General features: G+C 41.1%; 1 protein-coding gene across 3 annotated transcripts in view; it reads right to left on the bottom strand.

Moving 5' to 3' along the window:
- The window catches only part of EBF1 (early B-cell factor 1), a 426701-nt gene extending 404197 nt beyond the window's left edge, over nucleotides 1-22504 (bottom strand). For all 3 annotated transcript variants that reach the window (XM_011966691.1, XM_011966692.1, XM_011966693.1), the window contains exons 1-4: nucleotides 22332-22504; nucleotides 21701-21764; nucleotides 20976-21031; nucleotides 10164-10237 (exon numbers count right to left, since the gene is read on the bottom strand). In XM_011966691.1, coding sequence (XP_011822081.1) covers nucleotides 10164-10237; nucleotides 20976-20987 — 86 coding nt within the window. In that variant the 5' untranslated portion in view covers nucleotides 20988-21031; nucleotides 21701-21764; nucleotides 22332-22504. The remainder of the gene's footprint in view (nucleotides 1-10163; nucleotides 10238-20975; nucleotides 21032-21700; nucleotides 21765-22331) is intronic.
- Between the last annotated feature and the right edge of the window lie 2050 nt (nucleotides 22505-24554).

The raw sequence follows: 24554 nt of genomic DNA, 5'->3' as shown, positions 1-24554 counted from the left end.
TTAGTGAATCATACAGCCTGCATTTAGAGGGCTGTTGGAGAGAATCAAATATTGAACTTCATCTTCAGGACCCAGAAATATACCCCTACATGGGGAGTCCTTCACCAAAATTGGAAGGTCTCTTTTCTTGCCATAACTATGTCTCTGAGAAGAGAATTAGTTTCCACTCTTAGGTGTCTTCTGTTTTTCTTTCATATATTCAGAGAGTAAGAGTAAGAACTGCATCTCCTTTGACAAAGCCTCAGCTAAAACCACTCTGTCTACCTTATAGCCTTTCACCTTCTGACTCAGAGGGAACTATTTCCTCCAGGCCTGAGTTCTGCTATATACTGCTACTTTTGGGATGGAAAACCCAAAGTATCTCAATATCTAAGAGACAGATAAAGTAACAAGTAGCTGAAGCAGTGGAAAATACGAGCAGTTGAAATGCATACCAGAAAATACATAAAAATGTAACTCCTCCATCCCTGAACTCTGATCCCCTATACCTACATATCATGGGCTTCTCAGAACAGTATAGCGGTTAAGAACACTGGTTCTGAAATCTGACAGAGATGCCTATGTCAACTTGAGCAAGGTAATTCACCTCACAAGATCTCAGTTTCCTCATCTGTAAAATGGAGCGATTTCAGGACCTGTCTCTAAATGCCAGGGAACAGGCTTGAGGCAATAAGGGTGTAAAGACTTGGCTTCATGACTGGCCTCACTAAAGCCACAATGAAGCATCATTATCACCCCCTGAACCTACCTCCTTCAGTCCCCTCCTCCTTCAAGTCCAAGCAAATCTGCCCTGTGCTCTGCAGAAGCAGCAGGTCTCCAAAAGCAGCCCATCAACAGAGCCCACATCTCCTTTACCCATGGAGGAAAACTGTCAGGTGAGAAAACCTACTTCTCCTTCATTTTCCTTTTCAAAACACCAAGTAGGCAATGCAAGTTGCCCACAGACCTGCCTGGGAGAAACGTCCTCCAGGAATTCCTCCAACCTGCTTGCTGATAACCATGCACAAGGGTCTGTTTTTCAAGCCTATCTGATTTTCTGCTTCCCCACTACACCATCTCCATCCAAGTCCTTGGACTCTGCAGTGGCTGCCTACTTTTCTGTCTCCACTCTGACCGCCTGCAAGAGCCAGAGTGAGCTTTTCCAAATGTCAGTGGTACTGTGCCACCTCACTGCCTGAGACCTTTTAATGGCTTTCCACTGCACTTAGAACAAATCCATGACATGACATGATACCAGACCGCCTCCCAACCTCCTGCCCCCTTCCTCCAACTTGCCAAACTCCTACCTCACTGGCCCATTTCAATCCCTCTCTGTTGTGCCCTGTTCAATCTGACCTCAGGCCCAGACCCTGGCCGACTCTTACCTGGCGGGCCTCTCCTCCAACCTTTCCCTAGTTAGCCAACCTTTTCTCACCCTCAGAGCTCAGCCTATAGCTCTTTCCCCAGAGAGGTTTGGCCTGACACCCCACCTTTAGTCCAAATTAGGTTTTTTCTGTTTTTTTTTCTTCTAAAAAGCACTTAACACAATGCAAATTATATTTTTACATATATGTTATTGTCTTTCTCCCTCTTCCTATTCTTCTCTTCCTTTAACTCATAGACTTCGTAGAGGAAGAAACTATCAATTTTATTTACCTAATGAGCAGCATAAGGCCTGGGGTAGAACAGAAAAGCTCAAATATTAATTGGTTGAATAAATTAATAATTTTATGAATGAATGTTATATATTGGGGGGCAAACACAATCCAGAAGAATAAAAGGGTGACAGATAAATCCAAACTGACCTTCTGGGCAGGCATTGTTGATGGAAGGAAGGTGCACCCCACCCCACCCCATAGAACAAACCACCTCCCCCAAGCATGCCACACTAGGCCTGAGATTTTTCCTTTTGACTTAAGCACGGTCGTCATCTAAAAATAAAAATGCCCCTGAGAGCAGCTAGATGAATTGAAGCATTCCTTTCTAAGGGACCCAGGGAAATAGGCAGATGCAAGGAGCAGAAGTGTAGAAGGAAAGATAGAAATGAAATGGGGAGAATGAAGAAAAGTACAGAAAAAAGAATAAAGGGCTGGAGGTCACTCACCACTTACAAAAAATCTTTATGCCAAGTACGAAAAATAAGCCCAATATGTTTCCTGTTTCTTGGGTCACATCACTGCATCATATAGTCATTATTCCTGAAATGGGCTATTCCAGCTTCTGTTCTGCACCTCAAAATAGTGTCTGCTACAAAATAATGTCTACAATATGATCCTGTTAAATATATACACACACACACACACACACACACATATATGTGTACATACATACATATGGGTGTGTACATATATATATGGATGGGTGTGTACACATACATGTGTATACAGAATTCTGTGCAGCATTAAAAAGAATGAAGGTAGGGTTAGAAGCACCAGCACGGAAAGAAATCTACAGTATATTGTGAATTGAGAAAACCAAGTCACAGAATACTATTCAGAGTATAGTCCTATTTCTGGGAGAAAAATGAAAGCATGAAAGAGTGAAAGGGAGAGAGGGAGGGGAAGAGATGGTTTTTACACGTATGGTTCACTCCCTCACTTCATTCAAGTCTCTGCCTAATGTCATGACTTTAGAAATGCCTTCCCTGCCGGGCATGGTGGCTTACACCTATAATCCCAGCACTTTGGGAGGCTGAGGTAGGTAGATCACCTGAGGTCAGAAGTTCGAGACCAGCCTGGCCAACATGGCGAAACCCCATCTCTACTAAAAATATGAAAAAAAAAAAAATTAGCTAGGTGTGGTGGTGAGCACCTGTGATCCCAGCTACTCGGGAGACTGAGGCGGGAGAATCAGTTGAACCTGGGAGATGAAGGTTGCAGTGTGCCAAGATCACACCATTGCACACCAGCCTGGGCAACAAGGGCGAAACTCCATCTCAAAACAAAAAAAAAAAGAAAGAAAGAAATGCCTTCCCTGACTGCCCTAGAGCACTCTAGCTCCTTATCTGCTTCACTTTTCTTCATAGCACTCACCATGTTGCATTTTATATTCATTTCTCTTTTATTGTCTCTCTCACCTGAATATAAGCCCCACAAAGACAGTCGTAGACCGTTTTGTTCACCCCTGTATCCTTAGCAACTAGAACTAAGCCTGGCACACAGTAGGCCAGCAGGAAATATTTCTTAAATGTAGGAACTTCAAAGAGTTAACCTATAAAGAGTGGAACAGGCAGTGGGGAAGAAAGGAAGATATGCATTTAATTTTTATATTTTTGCAGTGTTTTGCTTTTTTTTTTCTTTTTGTACTCCCAGGCTGGAGTGCAGTGGTGTGATCTCAGCTCAGCTCACGGCAGCCTCGACCTCCTGGGGCTCAAGTGATCCTCCCACCTCGGGCCCTTAAGTAGCTGGGACTACAGGCACATGCCAACATGCCCAGCTAATTTTGTGTATTTTTTTTTGTGGAGGCTGAGTCTCACCATGTTGCCCAGGCTGGTCTCAAATTCCTGGGCTCAAGCGATCCACCCAGCTTGGCCTCCCAAAGTGCTGGGATTACAGGCGCAAGCCACCACGCCCAGCCTAGTGTTCTGCTTCATATGGCAATATGTTTTTATATTCAAAATTAAAAATCAACCACAGGTGGTGGAAGGAAAGACTTCTTGTAGACTGAGCTGATATCAAGCCCCCTGTGGCTTCCTAGAGCCGAGCAGAGCGAGGACCTCTCCTTTGTCGCCATGATGCTCTTTCCTGCCCATGTGAGTTCTCCCTTTTCAGGTGGAACTGCCCATAGTTCTTCCTGCTAAGCTCAGAAGGACAAAGAGTGGGCACCGACCTCCACTATACACAGGAGAGGCATTAACCAGGAAGGAAAAGCTGAAAGGAGAATGAATTCACTTATGTTTAAGGCAGACGAGGGCTCATACTGAAACAATTCCGTAGATGAAACAGATGCAAAAGCACTTAACGGAAAAAGTGACAGTGTTAATAAAAGAAATCACAATGATAATTAGGTCCTCATTACTGTGTGACTGATGGACCTTCATCCATTCAAAGCACGATTTTTTAGGCTCCTACTATGCGTGCTGGGCTCTGTATCAGGCACAGACTTGGGATTTGCTCTCCCACGCTGGCATCTTGCAAGGCTTGGATTTTCCTAATTTGCTTTGTCGCTCAGGTAAGATTTTAAAAGCAGGCCACTGTTTACAACCCTTCCAAACCTGCAACCCCAGTGACAGGAGAACAATGTGGCCAGTCTCGGGCATAGGTAGCCAGCAACTGGTGTGGTACATACACTGCGGACTGAAATCAGCAGCCGTTTCCTCAGCAGAATTGTGTGTCTCCCAAACAATTCTGCACATCCAGAGAAAAGTGAACTTACGAGTCTCTTTCTCACCAGCCTAACACAGGTGGTGTATTTCTGGAGCTTCATAAACTAGAGCAAGAAACACCTAAATATTCCCAGTCATGGGATCGGCAGATCTTCATCTTAGGGACATGGAACTTTTTCCTACGAATAGTGCGTTTCTCAATGGGAGAAAAGCATCATTCCAAACTTGAAACTTTACAGGAAAAAACAAGATGCTTTACATATTTCCCTAAAGTGGCTAGAGACTGAGATCTATGATTTATCTGAATAGTCTGATTAATAGCTATAAAGATGACTTGATTCTAAAGAATCCATGACATAAATAGGCTCTTCTATCCTCTGTCTTCCTCCCGTGTCTTAAGGTATGTGATCCATCCTCATCACACTAACTCAAGTACCTGAGCTCACAGGTCCATCTCATCCTGCCTTACCTGGGACCAGCCCCACCAAGGACTCCTCTTCTGTTTTGCATTTGCCATTCCTCCCTCCCTGATTAATTCTTTCCTTCAGTTTGCAAACATTATCAAGTTTTCCCATTGTATAAAATTTTAAAAGGACGCTCCTTCTTTTCTCTAAGTTAGTTTCTTCACTGCCAACATCCTTCTTATAAGAGTCCCTGTCACTCCTTGCCACTTCAACCACATAATACAGGCATCCAGGCCCTCAGCACGTACTTGAATCTCCTCTTAAAGTTTACCAGTGACCGTCTGGTGCTTTCTCAGCCTTCATGTCCATCTGGATCTCTCTAGCACTTGCTATATGACTCCCCCACTTTGAAACACCCTCCTTTTATCTTTTTTTTTTTTTTTTTGAGATGGAGTGGATTCTCACTGTGTCACCCAGGATGGAGTGCCGTGGCACAATTTCTGCTCACTGCAACCTCCACCTCCTGGGTTCAAGTGATTCTCATGCCTCAACCTCCCTGGACCACAGGTTCGCACACCACAACACCCAGCTGATTTTTGTATTTTTTGGTAGAGATGGGGTTTCACCATGTTGGCCAGACTGGTCTTGAACTCATGGCCTCAAGTGATCTGCCCACCTCGGCCTCCCAAAATGTTGGGATTGCAGACATGAGCCACTGTGTCTGGCCTCCTCCTTTTATTTCTATGTTCCCTATGCTCAAGCTTCTTTTTCTGAATTCTCTAACACACCCTGCCTTCTTGCTAAGCGTGATTATTCCCCCAAGAATATAACCATAACTTCTCTTTCTATTCTCCCTCCCTTGTCAATCCCATCTAAGCCCATAGCTTCAACTCTCACCCTTGGGAAACGACCTCTGAAGTCAGTTATCTTTGACCATAACTTTATTTCCAGATCCAGAACTCAGGACCATCCACCTGCAGGACTCTCCACAGAGAAATTTTGGCTGGATTGCAACAGACAAGCCCAAACACTTCATGTACCCTCTAAAATCCCTCTCCCTATTCCTGCTACCCACCTACAAGTACTTCCTCCCTTCTCTGAATAGACATAGCCCTTTGCCTCAACCTCTCATCACATTCAACCCTTTCTAGAGTGCAGTCTCATTATCTGCCAACTGATATCATCTCCCAGGCCACACCATAAGCTCCCCTACTGCAGAACCAAGACTTTTCTGGCTCTCCGTTTTTGAGTGTTTTGCACATAGTAGGTACTAAAAGAATAAATGAAAACATCCTTAACCACCACAACTAGAATGAACAAAGTACATGAATATTTCAGTAGACATTTCACTTTGATTCAAAGTTCTTTTATCCGCATTCACACTGAGCAACTGCGCACTGGGTACCTAGACCCACACTGCAAATATTGCTGCTGCTGCTGCTATTCACACAAATACTCCTACTATTAATAATAACAATAGATATTCAGTACTTACAGTGTGTCAAGGCACTGTGATAAGCATTTATGGGGATTATTGCACTTAATCTTAATCACCATCCTATGAGATAAATAATATTATCCCCCATTTCACAAATAGGACAACTGAAGACAGAGGAACACCCAGTAACTTCCTTGCCTTCAAAAAGCAACCAGGCTGGCAAAGGAAGACAGATTGTGGGCAAAAAGTTACGAGTGTGCTGAGTGCTATGAAAGAAAAGCAAAGCAGATAGTAGTCCCCCTTATCTATGGTTTTGCTTTCCACAGTTTCAGTTACCTGTGGTCCCATACAACATTTGTTTTTGTTTGTGTCGAGATGGGTCTTGTTCTGTCACCCAAACTGGAGTGCAGTGGTGCAATCATGGCTCACTGCAGCCTGGATTATCCTCCCACCTTAGCCCCCTGAGTAGGTGGGAATACAGGCGCACACCACAACTGGCTAATTTTTCTTTTAGTTTTTATAGAGATGGGGGGTCTCACTATGTTGCCCAGCCAGTCTTGAACTCCTGGGCTCAAATAATCCTCCCATCTTGGCCTCCCAAAAGGCTGGGATTCTATACGATATTTGGAGAGAGAGACAATATCCACATAACTTTTCATACAGTTTGTTGTTATAATTGTTCTATTTTATTACTCATTGTTGTTCATCTCATATTATGTCTAATTTATAAATTAAACATGATCATAGGCATGCATGTATAGGAAAAATATAGCATATGTAAGGTTCGGTACTATCTGCAGTTTCAGGTATCTACTGTGGGTCACGCAACACATCCTTCATGGATAAAAGGGGACCACTGTTTACAGGACAACATAACAATGGGACTTGACTCAGGCTAAGAGCCAGGGATTCTTCCCTGAAGAAGCCATGCTTAAGTGGGAATCTGAAGGATGGAATCAGAATAAGTCAGTAAAAGAGAAAGGAAGAAAAGGAAACTCAAGGGAGCCCTGAGAACTCATGGTCCTGTAAGAAACCATACACTGATGAGGGAAAGAGGTCTTCCTCAAACAGAGCTCTGGGAACTAGGTTCACTGACCAAGCATAGTTCCTATTTTCCATCCACATTTAAACACAGGATGTCAGGATGCCCTTTAATCAAATCCCTTTTAGAATCGTGCTTTAGAAAATCACGTGTTGGGCCGTATTATTTTAAGAGCGTAGCCACCAGATATAGCAAAATGTAATGATGATTGATATAATAGATTTCAGTTTACCAAAAAGGCAGAGACTCTCTCAGAATTTCACAGAAAGGGCTCCATGTCAAGTCAAAGAGGTTTTGTCTCTGAGTGGTAATAACAATTATAATATAATCCAATGGTGGCAAGTCCCTTAGCCAGCCCAGGCAGTGGGGTCACCTTTTAGACAGAACACAATGGATTTTTAAAATTTGCAACCACCTGAGACACAATTCTCTGGTGTTTCTCATTTTTTTCTTTTTTTTTTTTCCCTTTGCCTGCAACAAAACAGAATCATACCAAGCCTTGTCTTGTCAATCTAAATTCTCTGTGTCTCCTTCACCATAGCCAACATACTATAAATATACAGCTTTCACGACATCAACGCAAAGTTTTATTGTGCCGTTAGCTTTGATAGAAAGCACTGCGGAAAGTTGTTTAGAAATTAAATATCTAAAACAAGCTATTTTAAAATCCAGGGCCCTCACTATTTCATGTCTGCAATGAAGAAATTTCATCTTGGGGAGAGCAAGCTGTCTTTCACACCATATGGCTAATGGTGGTGCATAGCAATTAGCCAGCCTGATTAATGGGGAACAGACTCTAATTTTATGCTTATAATTGAGCCTGCATTTGCACCCCTGGTGCAAATTCAGCACATCCCAACTTCCACTTACAACAGGCAAGAAATCAAGAGAAATAGGATAGTGTGGAAAGTGAGAATTTTTTTCCTAAAGCCCCCTAAAGAGCATCAGATTTGCAATTTAAAAGACTGTTAGCCACACAATAGATGACAGGTTTGTGTAATAGGGTCATGGCGGCCTGGTAAACAAACAGTACCCCTTATACATCTATAGGCAGCCAGGAAAACCCGTAATCTGTAACATTAGCAGGATGACATTTTGAATACGACTTTTCCCTCTTAGCCACGCGGTACAAACATCATCATTTGCCTTCAGTGGCTTGAGGATTTTATTTTTGCTATTTTTATGTTTCTGAGAAATAGAAAGAACATCAGCAGTAAAGCACACCAACCAGCATAATAAAGTACTTTGGACCAATGAATTTTAAAAACAAGAAAAATATAAACTGCATTAATAGAGGGTAGGCCTATGTGTGAAAGGCATAATATATCTTTAAGTGTTTCCAGAATGGAATGATTTCTAGCATAGTCTAAACATGTGCAGATATGAGATGCAAATCTATGATATATGGATGTTATTTGACCCATTGGTTGAGATCCATCTTCCTGTCTGTTTCCTATTTTGCTAGAATCACACGTAGTACAACATGGAAAATTCATTCTAATGACATGCTAATTGTAAGAAGCCAAAACAGAGATATGGTCAAAAAGATAATAAGAAGAAAGAGGTCATGTTTCAATGTTTTCCAAAATGAATTTTACTCACAATTCTGAAAGGTGCGTCTCAGCTTTATTGTAGAATTGCTATGTACAATATAACATTAATTTTTGCCTAGTAATATAAAGAAATCTATTGCCGCATCTTGGGGGTTCTGCTACTGTTTTAAAATTAGAGACAAATAACCTGTTTTCATAATAATTAACAAGTTTTACAAATCGCTGAAATGAAAACGTGAAACTCCTATGTATTTTAGAATAAAATGTTAGAAATATTTTTAAAAGGGAAAAAATGAAAATTGTATAGCCATACACAATTGTAGACATAGAAGAAGTTGGTATTTGGGATTTCACTCAGAAAGCACATTAAATGCTTTTTTCTTTCCACCTGTAGAGTATTAAGGTTGCTTTCCCCCACAAGTCCATGAGCAGCAAATAAAGCCCACCCATGCTGAGGCAGCAGCTGAAGCCCTAAACGGATTGGTCAGTAATAGTCAGCAGCCAGGCCAGCATTGTGCCAGGAAGAGCCTGCATGGTTAACAAAGCAATTAGTAGCCTTTCTCTGATGCACAGTGGCATCTTCATGCTTTATCCAATTATTCGGAATATATTAGGAGCAAAGTGCTGGTGTCATTTTATGCAGAATAAGAATGCAAGTTAAAGGGCTGTTCCCTGGCCTGCTCCCTCACATGTGGAAAGCCTGGCTGAGGCCATGGAAGTTAATTTGGTCTACTTGCCTGTTTTCAAATGTAGCTTCAGTCTGATTACAGGCAAAAATAAAGACACTCATCTATGGGTCATTTTATACCTTTTAGGGACTCATCTTTGCCATCCCTCTGAAAGCTCACTACCTCTGAGAAGTATTAGCTACATTGTCAGAGTTATATATAGGGTAACTAAGAGGTCAGATGCAAGGGAAAAGAAAAAACAAAAACCCACATTCAATTTAAGAAGAAATGATGCCTAAGTGTGGACAGTCATATTTTCAAGTGGGAGAATTAGAAAGGGGAACTATAACTTTCAAGTCTTACCCAAACAGAAGACTCTGCTGACATCAATAGAACTCTTACTCATTTTAGTAGCAATGCAGTTGAGCGCATATATTAACACTAAAAGGGTTATATTGTTTTATTTGATTTTAAGGGAGAAGGGGACAGCAGTGCTTTGTGCCCATTAACAGTGTGATATCAAAATGGAAATGTACATCTTTCAGGATGAAATCTAATAAATAATTGAGAACTACTGTGATGCCTGACACTTTACTACCGAATACTCACATCTAACAGTTCTTTTTAGATTGTCTATAGAAGCAAGATAAATGTGTACCTCCCCCTAACAAAAAAAGACCAAAGTTCACCAAGATTTGAAATGCAAATCCATCTTCTCTTTGCTAATTAATGGGAGAGACCAAGATATTTCTTACCTGCACATGATCTCATGTGTGAGCAAGACTCGGCACATTTCTGGGTTCTTGTCTTGGCCTTCATACACTATGGCCTAAAAGCAAAAGCACAATTTTAGCTATGAATGGAAACAAGTAGCAGGAAAAAAAAAAAGATCACAATTGAGTTCTTAACCACTTCACCACTACTGAAGGTCAAATTAGCTTTGAAGAGCCAAAGACATCACTGAGCTGATTGTTTGAAGGTATGTCATTTGGGATTAACCCGAAAGGCATGGAACAAGGTATGTTCCTCTCTGCCCCGTCAACCACCTTGCCATGATGCACATGTTTGGTTCAGAGTGTGAGATGGGCAAGATAGCCACAATTCTCCTTTTAATACAGAATACAAATAAATCTCATCCGTAAGGAGGGAAAACCCAGAAGGCTTAGCAGACTAAGATACTATTTACCGAAAATATAGAAAAGCATTTGGATTTTATTTTTAAATGATATGTATTTGCCTCCTCACTTTACTACCTCCAGGCTCAACACTTAGTCTTCTAGGGGTGAGCAGTAGAAAACAAGTGTAGGTGAACTAAGGAGTCCATTCACTAACTGTGTCATGTTTGCAATGATTCATCAATCAGGAAAAATCCCTCTTCCCGTCAACAGGCTGAGAACATGTGCTCTCACAGGGTGTACACCCACCCAAACAGGAATACTCGCTGTCAGATGCTGTGTGGGGGGGTTTAAGTCACAGAGTTATCTCCCTAAACTAAGAAGAGTTACATCTGATTCTCAAAATCTGGAGTCCCAAAACACTTCACCAGCCCAGATAATTTTTTCTGTTTTTTTTTTTTTGTAATGTGTTTGCAAAGCAAACATTTTACTCAAGGACACCGAGAAGGTTCCCTGGGACCTCAGCTTTCATGGATCTACATGTTAATATCTGGTCCAAAGCAATACACTCAGCTATTAGCAGAGCAGGGCTCTGCACTGGGCTACATTTAGCTAATTTAACACTGTATCGCTGCATAATACTAATATCACACGGTTTCAAATTGTTAATAAAATTACTTTCACACATTCCCATAACCCTCAATTTCTTGATGACAAAACTACTTAAATTAGCCAGAGACTATCTTTATATAGTACATAGAGATGCTACAAGACTAACTTGTAGTTGGCTCTAATGTGCTTTGTTTTTGAACCTGGGACTTTCAGAACCTGTAAATCATGAGTATAACTTAAGACCCAGTGTGTATAGATCCTCAGAGAGTACTGTGGTTATGGTATCTGATCCCCTTACAAAATAAACATTGCAATAAAATTAAAAATGAGGAAAGGTACTTACATGAGGAGAAAATACTTCTCCACCACTGGCCCATCAAAACCACTTTTTACGGCTAACCTATTATACCTTGTATTTTAAAAATGGTTTTACTTTGACATACTTGTAGTCTTACAAAAAACTTTCAAGAATATGTAAAGAATTCCAAGATACTCTTCATCCAGATTTTACCAGATTACCAAAATGTTTGTATTTTATTACATTTGCTTTATTCTTTTCTCTGTATTTTTTTCTGAATCATTTATTAAGTAAATTGCACACATGCCCTAAATACTTCAGCCTGTATGTCCTGAAAACAAGGAATTCTCTTACATAACCACAGTACAGTTATCTAAATCAGAAAATTAACATTGATATAATAATCGAATCTACAGACCCTACTGATATTCATCAGTTACCCAATAATGTCCTTTACAGCAAAAGAAAATCCAATGCTGCATTTGGTTGTCACGTCTCCTTTAATATGGAACATTTCTGAGTCTTTGTATTTCATGACATTGATATTTTTGAAGAATACAAACCAGTTATTTTGTAGAACATCCCTCAATTTGGGTTTGCCTGCGTTTCCTCAGGCTTGGATTAAAGTTATGTACTTCAGGGCAAGGATACCACAGAGGTGATCTTGAGTTATTCTCAGTGTATCAAATCATGTTGTTGACTAGTTCCACTATTGGCAACATAAATTCTGACCATTTGGTTAAGGTGGTGCTTGCTATCCACCAGAGATCATCAGCCAGGTTTCCCCAGGGTAAAGTTATTACTTTACCCTACGCAATTCATAACTATTTTCTGCGGAGGTAATCTAGATTGTGTTAATATCTTATTATGTGTCAAATTTTCATCCACTAGTTTCAGCATGCATTGATGATTCTTTCCTGTATTCTTAAAAGACCTTTTCAAAATCCTAAGCATTTGCATTACTTAAGAAAATGCATTAACTAAAAATGTTTTGAAAACCAAAAATTATATCTGCCTCTTTTATTTCCTGCAATCACTGCTGAAAACATTTTTAAAAAACACAGTAAATTACTCATTAGATCTCATACATGATGCTAAAAAAACTCTAATGAAGCATTTCTTCTAAATCCTATTAGCACTACATGGTTTGTGTGTTCTCTAAATACTTGTGATAATCTCTGTTTCAGCTTTAATATTTGTCATGTTTTGGTTCCACCACTCTTTAAAAAATAATATATTTGTCATGCTAAGCTAAAAGAAGTAACCTGGTAAATAAATTCACAGATACTGATGGGGCTTTCCCTACTATATATATATGTATACTATATATATATTCTGTATACTCTATATATATACACATATATATACATATATACATATAAACAAAAGCTTGGTTTTTGGAGGCAGGGGGAATTATCAGTTACATCAGATCTTCTCATTTCAATTCTTTTTAGATGATACAAATATTAGTTTTACTAAGACTGCTGGTCCATTGAAATTAGTGGGCCCATGATGATATGCAATGGATGCAATGCTAATACACTCATAGCTTCCCCAAACAGCAGATGATACAGACTACCAGAAATCCTGTGTCACTTCTTTGGTGACTGAATATCACTTGTTTAAGGCCCTGTGCCTCCATGATACATCTCTTCACCAAATACCACGCTGCCACTACGCTTCCAGCAGCACAGTCAAAACAGAATCTTTCTCCAAATCAAGCATAGAAAAATGAAACCATCAGTCTGGATTTGCTCAGAAATAGTTAGGAACTCTAGAGAGGAGTGAAAGCGTGAAGTTTCTTCTTTCCCTCTCCTTGGGGCCTCTATAGAACAATATTTTTCAGCACATAAAGGCAGAGAAAGCAGTGCTGCTTCTGTGACTTCTGAAATAAAAGCAAGTGCAACTCCACCATGGAGTAGGACTAAAATCCTGTAACTAAAGTAAACTAGAAACTCAGTGTAATGAGGTAGCTCTAGAGCGGAATTCAGTCAAAGACAGATCCACCTCTAACCTCATCAAAGCAGTTTTTGTTACTGAAAAGTATTGTTAAACACACATACACACATGTACTCATATCATACAGAAGGTATGGGCACAGAAATCCACATCCTGATTGGATCCAGTATAGGAATATATAATAAATTCATTTTGATGAATATCTCTGATGCAGAGTGGCAACAATAAGAATTTTCAAAATGCCATGAAGTTCTCCCTGCAGCCTGCACACCCAACTGATAGCCCTGCATCAGTTTTACCATCTACATTTAGCATACACATCAACGCTGGTCCACAGTTCGGCAAACCCAGACTTTAAGCCTCAAAGGACAGGGATCCTGCTAACACCAACTTTGGGAGAAGTTTCTGCATTTCTTCCTAATTTAAATATGTGCCTCTGTGGTGTATGAGTAAAGCTGGTTGGGGTTGGATCAGCTGGGAGATCACAGAAGCATATAAACAGCATTGGCTGTTTTAAGTGAAACCATTTTAATAGACAGCTGGTTTAGGGCCCAGACAATGGAACACCAAGAAGAAGGCTTATTTTCATCCTCCATAGTAAATCATGAGTCTGCTCACTGTGAGGAAGGTTGTCTGTTGTGAGAGGGACAAAGACAACACTGGTTTAAATAAATCAATGTGTTTATCAGAAGTGAAGATGGGATGCCTGCTAATAGATGGGTGGGAGGGGGAGAAAAATCATATAAAATGTATTATTTAAGTAAATCAGTTGATAGTGAATCAAGTTGAGGTTTGCAACCTAAGAAACAAAAATGCAATATCAAGTAGAAAACAATGTTTAAATTAATCCTGCCAATGGCAAATAAATCCCTTAAGGGGACAGGAATGCTTGCATAAGAGGAAGAGTTAAATAGTAAACAACATTAACCTCATCTCAACTTTAAAAACCTGGTGAAATTGACAAACAAGCTGTTAAAAGTGGATATATTTGGAACAGATTTATTTTTGTGATATACTAGCCTGCCTTTTCTACTGCCATACTCTAATAAGTAGAAATAAAATATCTCATATTATTTTTTAATACTCTCTTCACTTCGGATTAAGGGGCTTTTAAAGGATATTTAAAATAATTAACTAAAAGAAGAAAAAAACATAGAAACTGTTAAACTTTCACATTCTTATGCAAAAACAACTCTGGAAATTTTACTGTTATGAATAAAATATCATCAATTCCAAACGCTCAATTATAAAGTAACCTGTAACATCTTTGAAAACCAACCAGTCAATCAATATGCAAAACCTGCCTCAGTTGCCACTGTTTTGGAAGGCATACTGTGAAGCATAGTTCATTCTAGCTTTTCTTAAATACCTCTAGGTCTTAAAAGTTAATTGAAACTTACTATGGGTAAAGACCACACAGTAAAACGAAAAAATACACGGTGAATGTACACCGGCATCACACTTCAATAGGATGCCAAAGGAAATACAGAGAATTGAACATGGTTTTTCTGTGTTTACTTTTCTAATAGTTTTAACTCTTTGTGTTCCATGCCAAAATGAAGGCAGTGAAGAGAATACTTTTGACTTTGGTTCAGCAAAATCCAAAGGATTTTTAGAAACAAAATATTTTCATTAGGAGCCTTTCTTGATTTATAACCGCACAAAAGGAAATCTATCATCATTAGTTGAAGAAGAAGAGGGAAAAGAAAAAAAGAAAAGAAGAAAGAAGGAAAGAAAGGAAAAAGGAAGGAAGGAAAGAAAGGAAAAAGGAAGGAAGGAAAGAAAGGAAAAGAAATTAAGAAAAAGAGAGGAAGGAAGGTAGAAAGGGTTGGAGGGAGGGGAAAGAAAGGTTATCAGTAACTAACAAAGACTCCTAATTTTCTATTTAAATCGAAATAATACCCTGAAAATATGTTACTCCTTTTTCCCCTTACAAAATAAAAGGCCAAACCTACTTTGTCACCTAAGAGAGTAAGTTCATGAATATACAAAGTACCTGCTTTAACCACAAGTGAAATGTCTTCTGAATGCAGACTGTCAACAAGCCTTTGGCAGCAAATTACCAAGAATTGAGCTAATCAAAAAATGATATGCAACCTACAATATCAACACACTGTAATAATAATCATTACATTCAACCACCAAGTTCTACTGCTTGTCATTAAAAAATAAAAAAAAATTAAAAAATTTAGAAAAAGGGTGCTAGCTAATCTGGTCCTAGAAATTTCCAGTAGGTGAAGGCACACCAGTTAAAAATTAAACCATGCCAAAGGAAGCACTACAAATCTGACATTTCATAAACAACGTGTCAAACAGCAATCCAACATTAGTAGTGGAATAAAATAAAAAAATAATTTTGCTTCAATTAGCAGCTTGGCTACTGGTGAACAAATTACAAAGATGTAATTTCAGTTCAGCAGCTAAGCAGGCCCGTTTTCAGAAGTGAATTAGGAAAGTTGCGAAGGAATGATATCATATTCAGTATGCTGTTCAGTTACATCACAGCCCTGAATAAAAAGAGAATGTGTACCAAAAGCAGTTAGCTTTAGAATGCATCTTTTATGTCTCAAAGAGCTAAAACCCCTTATATTATTCAAACACTATAAAAAACTAAATCACTCTAACAATCCCATATTGTATTTCTTTTTCTAGCACAAATAAAAGATATTTCACTCCTATGGAAACTACATTTACACCTATATTAGTAAATACAATTGGCTTTGTCAACCCAATGGAGCAATAATGATAATAATAATAATAAAGGCATCTAATTTATTAAGCACTTAATTTGTACCAGTTGCTGTTCTAAGTCCTTAACATGTATGAAGTTATTTAATTCTCACAACAGAGCTTCAAGGTAGGTGCTAACATTATTTCCATTAGTCTGATTCCAAACACTGATGTATTTTAATTGCTCACTAAGACCAGATCATTCTTGCTCAACAACTATGTAGACAATTCACCAATGTCCAAACACTCCTTCATTGCTCTCAGCAATATAAGACAGAGAGAACAGACTATCTGTACAGTCATACGAGTTCAATAAATGCATCTCTACTAATATGTTCATTTTTAATGCTGTTCAAACATTCACATGGAAACAGCTCTAGCGTAAATATCCCCGAACAAATGGCTGTATATTATCCAGGAGGGAGCAGTTGGCCCGCCAGACTGGGGAAGTACTAGGCCATCTGGCTCCGGCAATCTCTCCAAAACCATCAGCTTTGTTTTCACCCCCAGACTCCAAACAACACATTTTCCACTGTGATGAGTTTACATTTTCCCAAACACAGGTCCTGATCATGCATAAAAATTCCAAACTTCTTCATTCCTCTATGTGCAAGGAAATTTAAATCACCTGCATTTTTGACATGTTACCAAAGGAGAGAGAAAGCTGTTGAAATATGGCCTCTGACTATAAACTTGCTGTGTCCTTTTTTGTTTGTTTATGTCCCCAAATATATGAAAGAACCTCTCTGCTGGCCTAGTGAATTCCTTGGGAACTTATTGATATACTGAAAATGTGTTTATCTACCAATGAAGAACCATGAACTGAAAGGATTGTTAATCAAATCTATGTAGCCATGGCAGGATATAATGAAACAATCAATAGGAAAAAAATACACTTGCATCAATAACTTAAAGTACTGGGAAGATCAAAACAAATATATAAAGAAGTCTAGCTGGGAAGAGAAACCTGATAACATTTCTTATGATTGTACCTTGGACCCCCCACCGTCCTGGGACCCTTTTCACAGTCTCCTCACTACATCACCTACTTTCAAATCCATACATACAAGGATTATGTGACTACGATCTTCTGCTTCTCAAACAAGCTTTTGTTTAGGGGAAGAGAGTGTTTTGTTTTGATAACTTAATACAATTTGGTATCTTTTCTTTGAATTGTAAAGTATCACTCTTTTAAAGCAAGATGGTAAGAGGGGAGATAAGCTAAACTTTAAAAAAAAACTATTTAAGATAAACAACTCACTATAGCAATCACAGAATATAATCGTATTTCAAATACTACATGAAAATCTGACAGGATGCCCACTAAACCTCAGACCTCCCCCACTGGATTCATTTGAGCTTCTGCAGTAGATATTGTTTCTGGATGCAACAGCCATAAACTTCTGGGTCCTACAGGGCATTCTGCATGCTCACTAATGGAATACCAAAAACAGTAATGACACGAAAACAAACTATTTTTAGTCCAGCTAAACTTGGTTTTGAACAACCCTTCCCAAAAGCAAGCCTCTTATTTTCTAGTTGGTGGATGAATTTTTAAAATATTATATCCTGTGTGCTTTACAATGAAGGCATAGGGATAAGGGATCTCAGATTCTTACATATTTATTTCTAATGAAGCTTCATCTTTCCTGGTAGAGTCCAAAAATTAAGAGTCATTACCCAAAATAGTCTAATGAGACACTTTGAAAAGGTGTGAAATACTGTGTCATACCAATACATCTTGGTTGATTGAGTACATTTCTTTTTTATCTCAATGCTGCTAATTCCACTCAAGATCAAGAACAGTCTATGGAAATGTAGAATGCACAAATAGTTTTAATTTTTGCTTGCCCGAAATTCCTTTTGCGTTTTAACCCCACTTTCTAGTCAAGGATATGAAATCACTCACATAAAGCTGCGTCTCTGATAGGAAAAATGTTATAATAAACAGGCAGCTAAGAAAAGACACTTGAACAGTGGCTAGGTATTCCTTCCACAATTGATGTTATCAGAACTTATCACACCAGAAATGTTTCATTCTGTACTCTAAATAATTATCAAAATCCATAGTCTATGAGGAAGAATTTCACAGGAAAGAAATGTAATCATTTAATCAATCAGTTTATATCAAGACTTACATCTGATTTAAGGAGCCACTGTATATTAAACTAAAATCAAAGATTCAAGAAATTTTAAATCAGACTTGGTATTTAATTATGATAGAATAATTTCAAGTTAGATGAAGATTCACTGTTTTACTCATTAAGGCTAAATATAAATTATTTTTATGTCACACCTAGGAAAAGTTAAGCTTCTTCACGCTGATCTATCTGCTTTTTGGAGGCCATTGTATTAACCCTGTAGACAAGAAGCTAACCTACTTCCAAAACTCTTGGAGCACATAATCAAAGAACAAGCAATTGGATAATGAGTAGGAACTGCCTTTCAAAGTGAAAGCTACAAAGAGGTGGTTATTTAAACAATTATTATGAAAGCACACAGGTATGCGTTGAGATATTTCTTTTCGTGATATTTTTTAGACTTAATTATTAAACCTTTTCTCAGGCCACTCCCCACCAAAATATATCATTGTATGCATTTATAATTTTGACTTTTACTGAGATGTCATATTATGGCAAATGACTTTCTCATAAGTGCTATTATCGAAAATAAAACTAATCTTGTTCTTATTCCCCTCTCTCTCTCTTTCTGTCTCTCTTCCTCCCTCTTTCCTGATAGAATTTATGACACCAAGTGGTCAAAGAATGCCTTAAGCTGCAGTTCTTCTTAAGCTCTATGACCTTGTTAGTAAAATGATATTTGATGTATTGCCTTAAAAAAATCAAAAGACGATTCTCCCCTCATTTTTATATGAGTATAAAGTCAGTTCATCCCATAATGGGAAAATCAGTTAGTAGTGGCACTTTTTGTCTAAAGAGACTTAAAATAAAATTTTGAGGAGGTTTACATCAGAGAGTGATTAATCGCTTCAAACATGTCTTAATTCTGTGCTTCTTACAATTGTTCATTTCATACTGCTACCTATAATTTAATATTTCATTGGTCAATGTTGCACAAGCAGACAGGCCATATGCACTGATTTGTGTAGGTGTGCCTTTTATCTTTTACAAAGTAAATCCTAATAAATATATAGAGAATATGTCTTAGAGTTCCTACTTTCCCCCTCTCCCTCCCAACTTTTTTTTTTTTTTTTTCCATTTTTTTCCATCAACTTTTTTTTTTTTTTTTTTTTTTTCCTGTAATGAGAATGGCAGGAAAAGATATCCAGGGTATCAAAAGCAATTTTTGAAAACAAAACTCCACTTAAGACATTTTTATTTTGGACATCGCAAAAGAAAAAAAAATTATTAAAAATCAGGCTTTTGTGTTTCTGCCTTGGAAGGCAAAAAAAAAAAAAAAAAAAAAAAGGCAGTGTCCAAATGAAAGGGAATTATCCTATGTAATGATTAAATACATTAAAGAAAATAAAACCAAGACCAAAAGTATAAATGGTGATTTACTCTGAGCAATCAACTGAGAAATAAACAGATTTTTAAGAAAGCCAAATATTTTAGGCAAATAACATGAAACAGATTTCAATCAATATTTATTTTTATTTTAACAAATAGATTTCATACTCCTGTTTTCTACTTGTGTCACACTGAAATATGAACGTGATCATCAAAAATAGCTGTTATTAAATTGGTTCTTGAATATTAGATTTTTTTAACGCCCAACAGCTTATTAATGTGGCATTTCTACCACATATTTAAACGTGGTGTATCTAAAAACAATTTTTAAATATGCATATATACCCTAATTTGAAACTTTCTTAGCCAATATCTATGAAAGAAGATCATTTCTCTTATTTTAAAGGAAACATTCTAAAATCACAATCAAGTAAATAAATTCTAATCCTCTTGCTAAATTGCTGGTTAGTACACAATGGATAACTTTTTCTTTGTTCTGATTTCTTTCCCCCACCCAATAAAACTGTCTTCTTTTTTCTGCTACTAACTCCTCCAACTACCTAACCAGCTACTTAATTCTGAAACTAAACTTTTTCTTAAAATTAAGAAGAAGGGGAAAAAGCTCCTGTGCCTCATTAAAACGTCAGGCCTCTTTTCTGACTCGGCTCATAATTGTATCTTTTAAACCATAACTCAACCTTAATGTATACTGCTTGACACCCGCGTGTTGGAAGCTTAAGAAAATGCCGTCTATGTACCTTTAAGACCACAAGCTCACTCATGCTGCCTGGCTTCCTGCCAAACTTGGAGGCAAAAGCAGGAGGGTTTTTGCAAAATATCCTCTAACAATTGTCGCTCCCTCTTTCAACACTACCTTCACCATCATTCTCTTTGAAAACAAATCTGCAGAATGGTCATCTGCGCTCTCAGCCCATCTCATCATTCCTGGGGAAGCCGCCTCTGCCACCCCTCCTCCGCCCCTGCAGGCCCTCGCCCCTCTGCCTCCTGGGGAGGCCTGGCTAGCTTGGGTTTCAGAGGTTCAGCCCACTCCGCACCAGGGTCCCTGGGCACCTTTTGCGCCCTTTGGGGCTCCCTGGCCGGGTCAGAGGAAGTTCAGCCCTTATTCTCGCCACTCAGCACCCTGCAGTCTTAATTCACAAGGCCCGAGTTCCCTTGGAGGGACGGCGCCGTCGAGCCCTCATCCCCACGCGGCGGTACAAGCGCATGAATGGACACTGGAAGGCGGTGCAAGTGTGGTCTGAGCCGCCCCCGCTGGCTTTTAGAGTTAGAGTCCCAGCCCTCCTGCGGTGGAGCAAGTAGCTTCTTGACTGTCCTGAATTTTGTGACCTAGAGACCCCCGTGGCCCAAAATTAAGAAACTTACTTGTTTTGTCATGGAGTCAATGAGGCGCACGTAGAAATCCTGCTCCGTCCTTATCCCTAGGGTTGGAAATGGGGGAAGGGAGCAGAATTAAGTGAGAGGCAATGACGGGTGGGTGGACAATAACTAAACAACAAAAAAATAACAACGAAACCCCCAAACATATCACAAAAGGGGCTCCAAGGCTGATTGGAACTTCCACTGTCCTGGAAAATACAGCCAGGATCTCCCTTCCCCAGAGGGAGTTGCTGAGAGGTGCTGCTGACCTAGCCTTAGCGCTCCCGGAAGCCAGACCCCAAGGTCTGCAGCTGGGACTGGGATGGGAGTACCCTGACTTGTCTATTCTCACAAGAGTCCCTCTGCTCTCGCCTGCAGCCTTCAAGGCCACGACCCTTCCTAGCCCCTAAACTCAAGGGGACTTGGGCCTGGAGCCTGGGTCAAGCCAAAGGAACAGGCCTCAGGATAGGGGAGGAAGAATGAAAGTGGCTCAAGGATGGATGAGGCACTACACCTGGCCCCAGGTAAAAGCGAGACCGGTAAGGCTCTTGGGCCACTCAGAGCCTCCTCAGGTGAAACCTCCTAGGGCGAAATTTAGGAGAGGCTGGTTCACCTCGAATAAGGCGGGTGACTGACCTTCGCTGGAGGATTTCGTCCACCTGGAGCTCCCTGTGCCCCCTGCCCAGACCCGGAGCCCCAGGGTGAGGGCACAGACCCGCCCCGGGACTCACCATTGCTGTAGAGAAGCTGAAGCCGGTAGTGAATTCCGTTATTGGTCTTTTCGCTGTTGGCTTCCTGGGTTGCATCAGGACGCAAAGACACAAGAGATGCAGGAGAGAGGTCTGCGTGAGCGAGTGGACCAACTTTCGAGGCAACTTTCCCCCAGCCGGGACCCCCGCTGGCCAGTCAGCCAGCCACGGTAGCAGCAGAAATTGCGGCCAATTGTGATCCCTCCTCCGCCCCCCCTTTCCTGACTGCTCCCACTCTCCCAAAAGAAAATTCCGTCGGGCGCACACAGGCGATTCTCTTCCCAGGGCCTAGGGGCTAGTGCCCGGGCCACCAGAGGCAGGCGGTGCATGATCTGGTAGTGGATGGCGGGTTCATCCCGGGTGCCCAAGGCTGTGGATTGTAGAGCCAGGCTTGTCTCTCTCTAGCTCTGGGGGCTCTGTGCGAACTTTTTTGGAGCAGGAGCCAGTGGACCAAGACCCTGGGTTCGTCCGGGATGGGAAGTGGCTTGGGGACCCCCACACAGAAGTGTGTTATGGATGCTTTGCACTCAAGGAAGGGCGCACCGCCCAAGGCTCCTGGGCCTGCTCCCGAGCCGAGCCGGGGACGAGAGGCGACAGCGCTGCGCCCACTTACTTTTTCCTTCTCCACGAACCCCACAAACGCTGTCCTCTCGATCTCCACGGGCTGGCCCTGTCTGTCGTAGAGGGCCAGGACGAAGTGGAAGAAGTTGGATTTCCGCAGATTGGAAGGTGGCTGCTTCTCAAAGTGAGCCCGGGCCAGACCCACCCCGCTGCGGCCAAAGACGCAGAGTTAGATGGCTAAACCGAAAGCCGACCCGCGCCCCTTGTCACCCTGTACACACACTCGAACCCTCAAACACCCACCTCCTCTTCCCCCAAAATATCCAGTGGGCGCTCTTCACGCCCCTTCAGGCGACATAGACCCAGCTGACGACGGGACACACATGTCCCCTCTTGTTCTGGTCCTCTCCGCCAAGGACGGGTGCGTCCTCAGAACTCGCTGAAGAAGTGTGAAAGTTTTGTTTGGATTTTGCGCGCGAGATGAAACGCTATAAGCATTTACTCCTACCTGACACGCGCTGCGTGGGGAGAAAGAAAAGTGGCGGTGGATGAAGTGAACACACCTTCGCGGAATAGAACCCACAGTTCTATTCCGGCACCCCTCGAATCTCACGTCTCAGCTAGCAGGGCAGGTGGGAATGGATGGAAAACACGCTCGGCGTCTCGCCACAGCAGCCACCCTCCAGGAACCCCTCGCGCTCCGGCCAACTGCGAGTGCCTGGCCTTGGGAAGCCACATCCCCCCACCACCAAAAAGCATGTGGAGAAGGGTCCGAGGGCGGGGCTCAGAACTGTGGAGGGTGGTCGCTGTGAAAAAGGGAAGAGGGCTGTTTTCTTAAAGACCTGTCCTAACAAAGTTTCGCTGTACCGCAGAAATCCTCATACTCATTCCAGAAATCCTAAAGGCCGGGGCTGCTGGCTCAGTGCGCCGGCCGACGACAGGAGGCTGGAGCGCCTGGGGCGCCAGGCGGCCGCTGACAGCCGGACCTGCCCAACACAAGCGCGCACAGGCACACACATACACATACACATACACGAACACACACGAGCGCCCCGCGCACACACTTTCACTTCCAGCCCAGTTACCCAATTCACTCTCACTACCACCCACCCTCATCCTAATACTCAGTAGGGATGGGAACAGTGTTAGGGACACTTGTCCCCAGCCCAGGGAAACTGGAGATGATGTAATTAGTCATCTTCCTTCTTCCCCTTCCGCACTCTGAGTCCGATAAGGCCTGGGGCCACCAGACCTCCCACTGTCCCAAGCTCAGCTGGTGGCTTAAGGGTGGGGAAAAGGCCATTTTTCACTTGGGACCAGGAGCCTGGGAAAGGGCCTTGGGTGTGCCCAGGAAAGTTCCCTCAGGTCAACCTCCAAGGGCAATGCCTTCAGGACACACGGTCTAGTGTCTAGGGAGCTGCGAGTGAGAGAGGGGCTGGAAGAGGCCATGGTGACAGGGGGTGGAGAAGACTTTTAGGAGATGTCAGAATTAAAGTTGGGAGTTGCTATTCTACCGGTAGACTGAGAAAAACTGAAAGTCAGAGAGGGAGGGAAGGAGAACCAGATAGCAGAAATAAGAGAAGACTCAGGGGAGAAATGGGACGAGAAAACAGGAGGGACAGAGAGGTAAGGAAAGGAGAAAGAGGAGAAAGGAGGGAAGCTGAAGAAAGAAGAGAAAGAAAAGGGAGAGAGGGAGGAAGGGAGGAAGAGAGTGAGGGAGGAATTAAGGGAAGGTGGGGGAAAGAAACGAGAGAAGGAAATAAAAGAAAGAAGAGAAGAAAGAAAAGGCAGGAAGAGAGAGAGGAAAGAAGGAAGAACGAAAGAAATGGAAGGAGGGAAGAGGAGAAGGAGAAGAGAAGGAAATAAAGGAGAGAAGAAAGGAAAGAGGGAAGAAAGAGAAAAGAAGGGCAGGAAGAGAAAAGGGAAAGAAAAAGGAAAAAGAAAAGAAGGAAAGAAAAAAGAAAAGAGAAAGAAAGAAAAGGAAAGAAAAAGAAAGAGGAAAAAAGAAAGAAAGAGGAAAAAAAGAAACAGGGAAAGGAAGAAAGAAAGAAGGGAAAGAAGAAAAGACAGCCGGCCGGAAAAGAAAGAGCAATCACATAGAAACATAAAACACAGATATCCAACATGCTGTGTCGAGACGCCTCTTCTGGGTTAAAACAAAATGAAAACAGTCACAGACGAGGCAGGGGAAAGTGCTGGCAAAGCGTGGGCTCCTCGCAGACAGCTCCGGGTCCTCCGGCCGCAGGCGACGAAGGCACAGCGGCTGGGGAGCGCG

The sequence above is a fragment of the Mandrillus leucophaeus genome, unplaced genomic scaffold (assembly GCF_000951045.1).
Source record: "Mandrillus leucophaeus isolate KB7577 unplaced genomic scaffold, Mleu.le_1.0 Scaffold77, whole genome shotgun sequence".
Classification (NCBI taxonomy): domain Eukaryota; kingdom Metazoa; phylum Chordata; class Mammalia; order Primates; family Cercopithecidae; genus Mandrillus; species Mandrillus leucophaeus.
This window is presented reverse-complemented; position numbering and strand designations above follow the sequence as displayed.